Raw genomic sequence first — 12,791 nt, 5'->3', positions numbered from 1 at the left:
TATAAAGAAGATGTGGTATATATACACAATGGAATAGTACTCAGCCATAAAAAAGAACAAAATAATGCCATTTGCAGCAACATGGACGAAACTGAAGACTCTCATAGTAAGTGAAATAACAGAAAAAGACAAATATCATATGATGTCACTTATAGCTGGAATCTAATATATGGCACAAATGAAGTTTTCTATAGAAAAGAAACAAACTCATGGACTTGGAGAACAGACTTGTGGTTGCCAAGGGGGAGGGGTGGGGAAGGAATTGGATGCATTGGGACCTTGGGGCTAGTAGATGCAAACTATTGCATTTTGGAGTGGATAAGCAACGAGATCTTGCTGTATAGCACAGGGAACTATATCTAGTCACTTGTGATGGAATGATGTGAGAAAAATGATGGAGGATAATGTGAGAAAAAGAATATATGTGTGTGTAACCGTGTCACTTTGCTGTACAGCAGAAGTTGACAGAACAATGTAAATCAACTGTAATAGAAAAAATAAAAACCTAAAAAAAAGATATGGCAGATGTGGAGAGGCTGAAAGGACTCACTTTCAGAAAATTAATCTGGAGCCAAGAGAATTGAAATTATTTTATCATCAAAAAATTGTCTATTTAAAAAAACAAATGTTAGTACTTGATTGTTGTTTAATTTTGCATTTTTTGTTTTCTCCTAATACTGGGTATTGTGTTTTCCCTGAACTGGCTGTTCATAAGTTTGCCTGTTGGAATCATAGGGCTTTCATTTTGCATACAGTTTTCCCAGTTAAAAACATTCATTACATTGCAAATGTTGCAAATACCTTTTTCATGGTGTATTGTTAGCCTTTAAATCTATTTTAAAATATGATTTTTGTCATAGGAAGTGGCATGCAAGAGGTAGATTTTTTTTTTTCTTTTTAGGGCTGCACCTGTGGCATTTTGAAGTTCCCAGGCTAGGGGTCAATTGGAGCTATAGCTGCTGGCCCACGCCACAGCCATAGGAACACGGGATCCAAGCCACGTCTGCAACCTATACCACAGCTCATGACAACACCAGATCCTTAACCCACTGAGAAAGGCCAGGGATCAAACCTGCATCCTCATGGATACTAGTTGGGCTCATTACCGTGGAGCCACAACAGGAAGCTCCAAGAGTTAATATTTTTTAAATGGAGATTAAGTGGTTTATCTGAAGGTCATTTTTTTAACCCAGTGATATTCTTAATGTAACAGTGGAGCCAAATAAAGTGCTTAAATAAACGTAGACACCCCATAGACACCACAGTTTGAACAGCCAACAGCCAGACTAATCTACTCATTCATTGTCCCCCCAAAATTTTGTTCCCCCCAAATTATGCTTCCTTTCTCTACAAAGACTTTGTTTATACTTGATAGGTACCTGTTTCTCTTTTGAGTTCATTTAGCTTTAGTTGGCACTATCCATAGTGTGTCTTATACTGTTATTTAATTGCCTTCTTATATGTTTCTTGTCCTTTACTAGAACATACTCTTGAAAATGAAGTCAGAGCTTACTACCTATTTATCTTCCACAGTACATAGCTGCCTGAAAAATGACCTGCCAGCTTGGGAGCAACCAGTGTGGCATGTGAGGTTAAGTAGAATATACAGATGGAACCACAAGACTATAAAGTTTTTGGAAATCCAGATAAAGGAGACTCATTTTAAAGACTATTTTCCAGATTAGAATTTAGAATGAGTGTCATTAGAAGAATCAACTGGCTAGTGGAAGGTGGTATACTTCATACTGTGGCACAAAGGGCAAATACACTGGCTTCGGTTTACATTGCCAGGGGCAGTATGCTCCTGATCATGCTGGGGAAACTGAGGTAGCTTACCAGACTTTCATTTGGGCTTATTCTGGTATGTTCTTATAGATGTTCTTCTCCTTGGTTTTTATCAGCTTCTTCTATAGGCTTTTGATTCTAGAAATGGAGATAAGTGATAAGAGCCAAAGTCTGATACTGTTAATAAGGGTCAGATTTATAAAGCAGAGCTGGTGTCAAATCTGGTCTATAGAGCAGGGGATTGAGAACTGGGACTTCAAGCAGTGGCAGCACTGTGTGGGGACCACAACACTTTTTGATGTTGTGACAGATGTTTTCATTATATAGAGGTAAAGCCACAATTCTGGGGTGGTGGGGGTGATGGGGGTAGTGGGGAATTGTTTGAGGGGAGTGGGAAGGGAGATGGCCCAGAAATAGAGCTGAGATCTAACATCAGGGAGAAAAAGCATCTACTAAACAACACAATTGTTGTGTTGTAGTAATGTAAGTCTCCCACTTACATACCACTTTCTCTAGTACTGTTTCTATAGTAACAACCACTGTGCGATCATTTTTTACAAAAATTAAGATAAAGCACCACTTTGGGGCAATAAGGCACTAGGACAGCATTAGCTTCCCTGACTTCTCCTTCCATTTTCTAAAATAATGCTGTTAAAGTGAATCCTACAAACTTGGCAGCTTGCCAGGGCAAAGGAGAAATATGGCCCAATTGGTATGTTCTAGAATCCCTCTAATATTGTATCCTAAGTGTCCTCCTCATCCTATTATTTATTTATTTATTTATGGCTGCACCTGTGGCGTATGGAAGGTCCCGGGCCAGGGATTGACTCCCAGCTGCAGCTGTGACCTACCCTGCAGCTGTGGCCATGCCTGGATCCTTTAACCCACTGTGCCCAGGTCGGGGATTGAACCCATACCTCTGCAGCAACTGGAGCTGCTACAGTCTCACCCCACTGTGCCACACCAGGAACTCCCTTTTTTGTTTTTTAATTATAATCTTCCTGTGATTTCCTAGCCTTTAGTAGCAGCTGATAGAGAAGATGACTATCCATATATGTTTTTGTTTGTTTTGTTTTGTTTTGTTTCAGAAAATTAATATGAGGAAAGCAAAAGTTTGGAGAAGTAGTTTGCAATATTAAGAAGGGGTTAGCAAAGAACAATAGACATGCTGTGTGTGTGAACTGCTTGTTATCCATCAAGCAGCATGTCATGTACTTATTTCTTTACTCCCTATAGCAGCACTATATGACATAGGCATCATTACTATCACAGGGAAAGTGAAGCTTAGGCAGGTTGAGAAATTTGTCCAAGTTCACATGGCTATATGTGATGGAACCAGAGGGCATACCAGAAAATTTCATGCCAGAGCCCATACTCTTAGCCCCTATGCTATTGGGTCAGGAGTTCCAGGCAACAAGCAACAACCAGGGAAGGTCTGAGGAAAAGCTTCCCCAGGAGGACTCCAAAATACCTAGGGAGAAAGAAACTTCCTGTTTTTATGCAGAATCAGAACATGTGTATTAAAGAAGTGCGTTGGCCTCTTGGAAAGCTGAGAATTTGGACACATTTAAGTTAAGGACAGACAAGAGAAAGACAGCTTCATCATTTCCCACAGAGCCTATAATCCTCTTTTATTCAAGAGTTTCTAGGGAGAGGGAGTGCATGTTTTGAGTTTTATGCCTACTGCTAATAGAGCAAATGTACTTAACATAAAACATATTTAACAATCAAATATACAATTTTCTGATGTATTTGTAGCAGATATTTCTCAGAGTCTGGGTATAATAATAAGCATCTCCTGGAATAATACCACCAGCTTGGAAGACTAGAATTAAAAATAAATTCTTGGAGTTCCCTTCATGGCTCAGCGGTTAATGAACCAACTAGGATCCATGAGGATGTGGCTTTGATACCTGGCCTCACTCAGTGGGTTAGGGATCTGGCGTTGCCATGAGTTGTGATGTAGGTCACAGACTGCAGACGCAGCTTGGATCCCACACTGCTACTCTGGTGTAGGCCAGCAGCTGCAGCTCTGATTCGACCCCTAGCCTGGGAACCTCCATTTGCCGTGGGTGCAGCCCTAAAAATACAATATAAATAAATAAATAAAAATTCTCTATCCCATTTGGAACTCGCTAAAATCCAGTCTACAGGGAGGCTGGTATAATAAATCTAGTGAGGTACAGTCCTCCCTAGGTATCTGCAGGGGATTAGTCCTAGGACCAGCCTCCCCGCTTCCTCCAAATATTGAAACCCACTGATGCTCAAATCCCTTAGATAACATGGCATAGCACATTTGGTGCTCAGTATCTGTGGGTGCTGCATTCTAGGAAATGGAAGGCCAACTGTGCTTTCACTCTGTTTCTCAGTTTACCTGAGTGTTTGTCTCATTCTGAGGGTGTTTTTCATTCGCTCTGCTTGCAGCTGCTTCAAAAAAAGACTGCTGTTAGTTTAAGCACTGAAACAAAGGCCTGCATCAATTAATCCAACTATCAAACTCAACCAGATTCAAATCACTTACACCCAGGGCCTGTGATCTGAAACGGATGGTAATTTCAGCTGGTTGGAAGTAGGGACACTTTTTAAAAAAGGGATTAAAAGCCTTTTATTATAAAGATAGTGGAACAAATGTGTAGAAAGTTGGAAAGTAGAAGACAAAATCATCTAGTATCCTACCATCCCTCAAAATATTTCTATAATAATATGTATTGAGCGTGCTAGGCCCTTTGGTAAGCAAGGGGGATACATAAGAAAGCAAATGAGTTATGATCCATGCTTTCATGGAGCAGACGGATCAGCAAACATAAAAACAAATACAAGAGGGAAAAATAGGACTGTGCACATAACGGGCTATGGGAGAGTGCAGTTTTGTGAATTTGGGCTGTATCAGTGATACTGAAATTTAAAGGATAAGAAGGACTTAGCTCCATGGGACAGGGAGTTGTGGGGAGGGGCATGTTTACAGGGTTCCAGGCAGGAGGAGGAGAAGGAATATGCAAAGTTTCAGGAATTAGAGACCGCCAGGTCTCCCATATTATGTGAACCATTAGGGGTTTGGTATGGCTACGTTTCATTTTTTATTTTATTTTTTGTCTTTTTAGGGCTGAACCCACAGCATATGGAGGTTCCCAGGCTAGGGGTCGAATCAGAGCCGCAGCTGCGGGCCTACACCGCAGCCACAGCAACTTGGGATCCGAGCCGAGTCTGCGACCTACACCATAGCTCATGGCAATGCCGGATCCTTAACCCACTGAGCGAGGCCAGGGATCGAACCTGTGTCCACATGGATACTAGTGAGATTTGTTTCCACTGAGCCTCAATGGGAACTCCTGTCTTTTTTGTTTGTTTGTTTGTTTTTTTTGGTCTGGTACGGCTATGTTTTAGAGAGAGGGTAGGGGAGATGGCTGATGAAGGAGCAGATGGTGAAGGTTCCAACACCATGTCCTGCTTTGGCTTAATCTAAAGATCAGTGGACCCTTATGCTATGACAGTATTGTGTGTTCACATGGATTCAAAGTTATATAATTGTAACATAATAAAGATAAAATTTATTTAAAATTAGCAACGCAATGTTATATCATTGGTATTTTTATTTGACATATGTCTTTGGTCTTTTCCAGGTTACTACACTGAAATTGTTTAATGCCTATTTACCATTCAGTGGTGTTGACTAAAGTGTTAATTTAATTAACCATTTACTTATCATTAAACATTTTGATTATGTCTAATTTTTATAAACAATGCTCAATTTCCATTTTCATCTTTTTATGTTATTTCTTTACACTGAATGTCTAGAAATTATTGTTAATTTGTTTTAAAACAGGTATAATTGACATACATAGAAATTATATTAAGTAAAGGATGTAAACACTTTTATGGCTTTTATTTATTTATTTTTTTAAGTTTTATTGAGGTGCAGTTAATTTATAAGGCTGTAATAATTTCTGCTGTATGAAAAAGTGACCCAGTCATACATATATGCATATTCATTACTCTTTCGCAGAATTTTTTATGGCTTTTAGAATCTTGTGATAAATTTACTTTATCAATTTGTACTGATATGAAGGTAAGAATATATATCAGATTTACTACACTTTTTAATCTTTCAGAATTATAATTCTTTTAAAAATCTCACTAATTAAAAAGACCAATATTTAATTTCTATTTCTTCAAAAATTAGCAGTGTTCAACTTTTTTCAACATACTGTTTTCAATATAAGTTTTCTTCCATGAATTTTCCTTTGCTGGTCTCTTTAACATTAACACAGAATTTAAAAATTAATTCCTATATTTCTAAATTTAAACTATATCCTCTTCAGTGAGATGATAAGCATTACATTATATTATTGTTTATTGCATAATTTAATTATTTACTATTCAATTTTTAAATCTACCTCAAATTTATTTCCCAAATTTTAATCAATAAGTTAATAGTAGTTATTAAATAATCATTTATGCTATGATTCAATTTTATTCATGCAAAAATTGTATAAGGAATAGTCTTTGCATCAAGATTTTTTCAGTTTCATGATATAGATCTCTGTTTTTCAAACAATACAACATTTTCATTATTACTGCATATAAAATATTTTAACTTTTTGGCAAGAGCTAGAAATTTGCTCACTGGAGTTCCCATTGCAGCTCATCAGGTTACAAACCCAACTAGTATCCATGAAGATCTGGCTTGATCCTAGTGGCTTGGATCCCGTGTTGCTGTGGCTGTGGAGTAGGCAGCTTCAATTCCACCCCTAGCTCCCTAGCCTGAAAACTTCCAGATACTGCAGGTTGGGCCCTATAAAGCAAAAAAAAAAAAAAGCCAAAAAAAAAAAAGGAGTTCCCATTGTGGCTCAGTGGGTTACAAACCCAACTAGTATCCATGAAGACTCGGGTTTGATCCTGGGCCTCGCTCAGTGGGTTAAGGATCTGGCATTGCTGTGAGTTGTGGTGTAGGTCACAGACGTGGCTTGGATTTGGCGTTTCTGTGGCTGTGGCATAGGCCTGCAGTTGCAGCTCCAATTCAATCCCTAGACTGGGAACTTCCAGGTGCTGCAAACGCAGCCCTAAAAAGCAAAAAAAAAAAAAAAGAGAGAGAGAGAGAAATTTGCTCACCAATCCTTTTTGATGTTATTTTTACACACATATATACTATATAGTATATATAATTGTTAATTTATTCTTATAGATGAAATATAGAATAATTTCTAACTATAACTTAGATGTCCTCAGTCTTCAGTCAAACATTGGATATCAAATATGGCAGTTAAAAGGATTCCTCAATACTCTAGGCAGAGTGCATATAAGTTTTCAAATGTATATATGACTATTTTATAAAAGAAAAGTAACTCACATACCTGATGCTGCTGGACGAGTTGATTTACGTGCAGCTCTATATTTGCTAGTGTTCCACCTGAATTTTTTCACATCAATTGAAGTTTGAACGATTGTTACCTTCGTGAAATCTTCAATGCCTTGTATCTGAAAGTTATGAGATGACAAGCTAATTTTTGAGTAAATATCATACAATTAAATGTGACTCTGGTAAGCTACTCTCTCAGGCCCTCTCTAAATATCTGGGCCTGAAAACTGACAATATCAATAGATGTTAGATAGGTATCTTTAAATACCTGGATATGTTAATTTTGTGAGAATCAATATTCCATACTCTTTCACTGATTTTTAATATTTTCCTTTTTTTTTTTTTACAAATGAGACAAATAATCGAGTTAATTATGACCCATTAAAGTATCACCCAGAGAGAGTTTTCTATGTGTCAGAAAGTTTAAAAATCAATGGATTTCAAGAAATCCTCCAACCTTGTGGGTTTTTTTCATTATGCTTTCAGTTATATTGGTACCCGAATACATATATTGGTACCCGAATACATTTGCCTGGGAGAGTGGACAGAACTGGGCTGCCTCAAGAATCTCTTGCTTGGCTCTCTAAATTTCCAGCCAGCACTCCAACTAAGCTCTATTGTTACATATTCAAGAATAGAGGTAGGGAGCAACATAATTAAGAAAATGTTTCACTTCTCGCTGGGCATTGCATTGGTGCTAGTGGCATCCACCTAGAAAATTTCTGGTGACCATTTCTCAGCTCAGGATTCCTCTTATCCTCACCTCATTTTTTCCCCTTCTGTCCCAGTCTACATTTTAAGTACCTCTATCATAGCTGTACATGTTTATTAATCTATTTATGTATGTTTCCTTTCACTTGGTTGAGAGATCTCTTGAGGGACAGTTACAAGTCTCATCTGTCTTGATCACTTTAGCATCTAGCACTGTTGCTGTCATATATTAGTTGCTTAAAAATTATGTGCTTAATTTCATTGACTCTAGGTCCCTCTTTCAATTCACTTTCTGTAGCTGTATTTTATGTGACTTCTGACTCCTCCTGATATATTCCTATCTTACCCCTCCCCCCCCACACACACTCACACATGCATGCAGACATACATACATAATACAGTCTTCTTTCTTCACATGGCACAGCTTCTCATTGTAATTGTAACTGCGTAACTCAACAGCTTAAATACAAGAAGTCCATCATTTTTACATTCACTTTCAAAGTAGCTGGGAATATACCACTGATACTCACCTCAGCATGGGACTGGCAGAGCCTTTTTAGAACACTGCCAATATAGTCCAGAAATAGTGGTTTTTCTTCACTACACATAAGAACTTAATGTGCCCTCTTTTGCTATTTGCAACTGCACCAAAACCTAACTGTGGCCAAAATGTATAGCTTGATGTGCTTCATTGGCAGTGAATAGGAATGGCTTGGTGTTTGGGCTACCCAGTGCCAAAGTAACCAATGAACTTGGGGTGTGTGTATTGTGTGTATGTTTATTGGTGGTAGGGGGAAGGGAGAGAATGGACAGGTGGAAAAGTGACCATTTTTCTAATATTAACACATTGTTGGTCAATTGGAAGATCTGAAGACATGAATAATGTCTTTACCTGATGGCATGTTATAGGAATTAAGAAAGGAGCCTTATAAACTTTTCGTAACTGACAATCTTCCACAGATCCATGGATAAGGATGACATAAATTACAGTTTCATCGTAGATGTCAGTTTTAGTGTTCTTCCGTATATCTTTTACATAAATGTTACCGAGTTTTAACTGCATCTTGTAATTCCAATCCTATAAGAAAAGCAATTTCATAGTACTATTTATACAGTTTAACATAAATTCTAACATATTTAATTTGTAACATCACTTTAGAATTTCATTCAGAGAGAAGGGCAACTTTTTTGAACACCTCTTACCTCATAAGATAAATGTTCCCTGATTTTTTTGGCGGTAATAGAAAGTCCAAGTTTTAGCCACATTTTATATTCTATGTGAGGACAGAATTGTTCAAAAGCTTCATACAAGTGATTTTTGGGAATAAAATATGCCTGGAAAAAGGAGGATCTCAATTTAAAAAAATATTTCATTATGCACAGTCATGATTTAAGGAAATAAGTTTTTCTCATTTATATAAGTAACATTAAAGCTAATAAATTATGTAGATTCATGTTATTGCCTGGAAACCTAATAAAATGTGTATATTTGGGAGCTCCTGTTTTGGTTCAGCGGTAACAAACCCAACTAGTATACATGAGGACGCAGGTTCGATCCCTGGTCCTGCTTAGTGGGTTAAGGATCTGGTGTTGGCTGTGAGTCCCAGTGTAGATTGCAGATGCAGCTCAGAACTCAGGTTGCTGTGGCTATGGAGTAGGCCTGCAACTGCAGCTCTGATTTGACCCCTGGCCTGGGAACTTCCATATGCCATGAGTGAAGCCCTAAAAAAAAAAAAAAAAGTGTATAGTGTGATCTTGTTATACACTAAATATTAAAAGTCTACATGATCCAATGAAAGGTTCTTTATTCTTATTGATTCTGAAAAAAAAGGAAACAAAGTATTAAAGATCATTTAACCTTTTTAAACTAAAGCATAGGCATTTCTAAAAGCATATTTGATGGGAGCAAACACTTTGGTTACTAATAAAATGCTAATACTAACAATGAACAGACTATTGGCTATTAGGACTAAGCTGCTATGACTACAAAAGACTGTGTATGTGGGCTTTAATTTCTCTTAGGTAAGTAATTATGAGTGAGATTGCTGGGTAATAGGATAAGTACTACTATTTTACTATGTGATTTTTATCTTTCATTTTGTTAATGTGGTGTATTACATGGATTGATTTGCAGTAATTTAGCCATCCTTGCATCCTTGGAATAAATCCCACTAGATCATGGTGTATGATTATTTTTATATATTGTTGAATTCAGTTTGCTAATATTTTATCAAGGATTTTTGCACCTATATTCATCAGTGATAGTGGCTTGTAATTTTCTCCTTTTTGGTAGTACTTTTGTATGGTTCTGGTAATCAGGGTAATGATGGCCTCATAGAATAAATTTGGGAGTATTCTCTTCAATTTTTAGGATAATTTGAGAAGGATACATATTAGTTCTTTATATGTTTGGTGAAGCTGTCCAATTCTGGAATTTGTTTGCTTGGAGTTTTTCTAATTACAAATTCAATTTCACTACTACTGATTAATCTAGTCAGATTGTCTATTTCCTCCCAATTCAGTCTTGGAAAATTGTATGTTTCAAGAAAGTTATCTATTTCTTTCAGGTTTTCCAGTTTCTTGGCACACAGTTGTTCATAATACTCTCCTGTGACTTTTTGCATCTCTGTGATATTGGTCGTTATTTCTTTTTTCACTTTGTATTTTCTATTTGGATCCTCTCTCTCTTTTTTTTTTCTTTATGAGACAGGCTTATCAATTTTGCTTATCTTTTCGAAAAAACAGCTCTTGGTTTCATCAATCTTTTTCATTGTTTTCTAGATTTTTATTCATTTCTTCCACGATATTTATTATTTCCTTTCTTCTGCTGACTTTGGGCTTTGTTTTTATTTTTCTAATCCTTTTAGATGGTAAGTTAGGTTGTTGAAATTTTTCTTGTTTCTTAAATTAGTCAAGCATTGCTTATAATCTTCCCTCTTAGAACTACTTTTGCTGTGTCACATAGACTTTGGAAAGTTATATTTTTTATTTTCTTTTTTTCTTTTTAGGGCCACACCCATAGCATATGGAAGTTACCAGGCCAGGGGTCCAATAGGAGCTGCAGCTGCCAGCCTATGCCACAGCCACAGCCACACCAGATCCAAGCAGCGTCTATGATCTATGCCTCATCTCACAGTGATGCCAGATACTTAACCCCACTGAGGGAGGCCATGGATTGAACCCACATCCTCAGGGATACTAGTTGTGTTCTTAATCCGCTAAGCCACAACGGGAATGCCTGCATATTTATTTCTATTTGTCTTGAGGTCTTTCTGAATTTTCCTCTTTGATTTCTTCATTGATCTATTGGGTTTTTTGGTAGCACATTTTTTAGTTTCCATGTGTTTGTGTTTTTCCCAGTTTTCTTCCTATGATTTCTAGTTTCATATCATTGTGATTGGAAAAAAAATGCGTGATATAGTTTCTATCCTCTTAAATTTGTTCAGACTTTTTATGGCCTTACATGTGATCTGTTCTGGAGAACATTCCATGTGCCCATGAAAAGAATTTGCAAACAAATACAAGTAAGTACAAAGGTAACCTTAAATTTGATACTAGGTATTTAACAAGATATAACAGTGAGAGATAAGGTGATGTTTTCTGACCTCCACTACAGTTTTGCAGGTGGCAGAATATTTCATGGGTTCATTAGTCAAGCAGTTTAGCTCTCCTATTATTGCTCCAGTGATTACAAAGTCTGTGTAAGTTATCTGATAATCTTTCTCTTCTGACTCCCAGATTATTTGGTCAATTCCCAAACCTGGTGTTGATCTTTGAAGCTGTTCAGCAACAAAGGAAGAAAAAAATACATATGTCAGTTAATTTACCAAAACTATCTAATTTATGGATTTTTCCCTAGATCCTTAACCTGTTGCACCACAAGGAAACTCCCTCTTCTGAGGCTTCTTGTTATCTATGGGAAAGTATGGCTTAAAAGGTGGTGGCTGGTGTCCTCCATTGTGTGGATGGTAGCTATTGTCCTAAAAAAGGAATAATGGAGTTCTTTATTCTCAATTACATAATTTTTTTAACTAAGGCTCACAAGTGCATGTATAAATTTCTCTGCCTTACCTTTACCATGCCTGAAATAATTATGTAAATTCCTTGGGGCTCATCACCCTCTTCAAATATATCATTTCCACAATCAAATGTTACAACTTTGGATCTTTCCTGAAAAAAAATCACCAAATACATAAGCTATAAATAATATTTTAGCAGTCACTGGATTTTACATTTTAAGAAAAGTTTTACACTTTTAAATATTACCCAAAAGATCTGAGATATTGTTAGTAATGTTTGTAAGAGAAAATAGGAATTATGGTTAACAAAGAGAAAAAGGTGGATATTCATGGGTATTTGCAATTTCAGATAGGATATTTATACATAGATTAGAAAACAATCTAATCTAGGAATAAGAATGTAATGGAAGGATGGAAATATTTCATTTGGATGCAAAACAATCAGGACGGATGCAAGCTAATGGCAATATAGGTCTTATACATACTCATGCCCTAAACAGCTGATGAAGTAAATAAAAAAATCATTCGTTCAAAATATTTTAAGCAGGTAAAAAAATATAATTGGTCTTTTGGTACTTACTAGATATAGAAAAAGATGTTATTAGAACAGGTTAAACCCATTTATTTGTTCATCCCACAAATATTTTTTTGAGCACTAACTATGAGATATGCAACGTGGTAGGTGTTGAGTATTCAAAAGCTGTATGAGGTTAAAAATACAGTAGGGGAGACAGATGTAATGATAAAATAGTAAAGTAATGGAATTATGCTATAATAAAGGTATATGTTGGATACACTGGTGTCAACTTTGGTCCTCCAAACACTGGATGGAGAGAGGATGGTCTTCTACTGGTGGGCTATTTGGCTCCAAAGCCTGCTTTCAGGGTACCTTTGGTGGGGATGTTTCCAAAGAAGCAATA

The 12,791-nt window shown here is 36.8% G+C and overlaps 1 protein-coding gene across 1 annotated transcript in view; it reads right to left on the bottom strand.

Annotated features, from left to right (window-relative positions):
* The window catches only part of SLC9C1 (solute carrier family 9 member C1), an 89,896-nt gene that overhangs the window by 2,191 nt on the left and 74,914 nt on the right, over window positions 1-12,791 (bottom strand). Inside the window, exons 21-27 of the mRNA XM_047752916.1 lie at window positions 11,924-12,022; window positions 11,458-11,631; window positions 9,056-9,187; window positions 8,745-8,930; window positions 7,137-7,260; window positions 4,160-4,212; window positions 1,837-1,923 (exon numbers count right to left, since the gene is read on the bottom strand). Of these exons, the coding sequence (XP_047608872.1) occupies window positions 1,870-1,923; window positions 4,160-4,212; window positions 7,137-7,260; window positions 8,745-8,930; window positions 9,056-9,187; window positions 11,458-11,631; window positions 11,924-12,022 (822 nt within the window). The 3' untranslated portion in view covers window positions 1,837-1,869. The remainder of the gene's footprint in view (window positions 1-1,836; window positions 1,924-4,159; window positions 4,213-7,136; window positions 7,261-8,744; window positions 8,931-9,055; window positions 9,188-11,457; window positions 11,632-11,923; window positions 12,023-12,791) is intronic.

This window comes from Phacochoerus africanus, chromosome 1 (genome assembly GCF_016906955.1).
Source record: "Phacochoerus africanus isolate WHEZ1 chromosome 1, ROS_Pafr_v1, whole genome shotgun sequence".
Taxonomy (NCBI): domain Eukaryota; kingdom Metazoa; phylum Chordata; class Mammalia; order Artiodactyla; family Suidae; genus Phacochoerus; species Phacochoerus africanus.
Note: the sequence above shows the minus strand (reverse complement) of the source record. Positions and strands in the feature narration are given on the sequence as shown.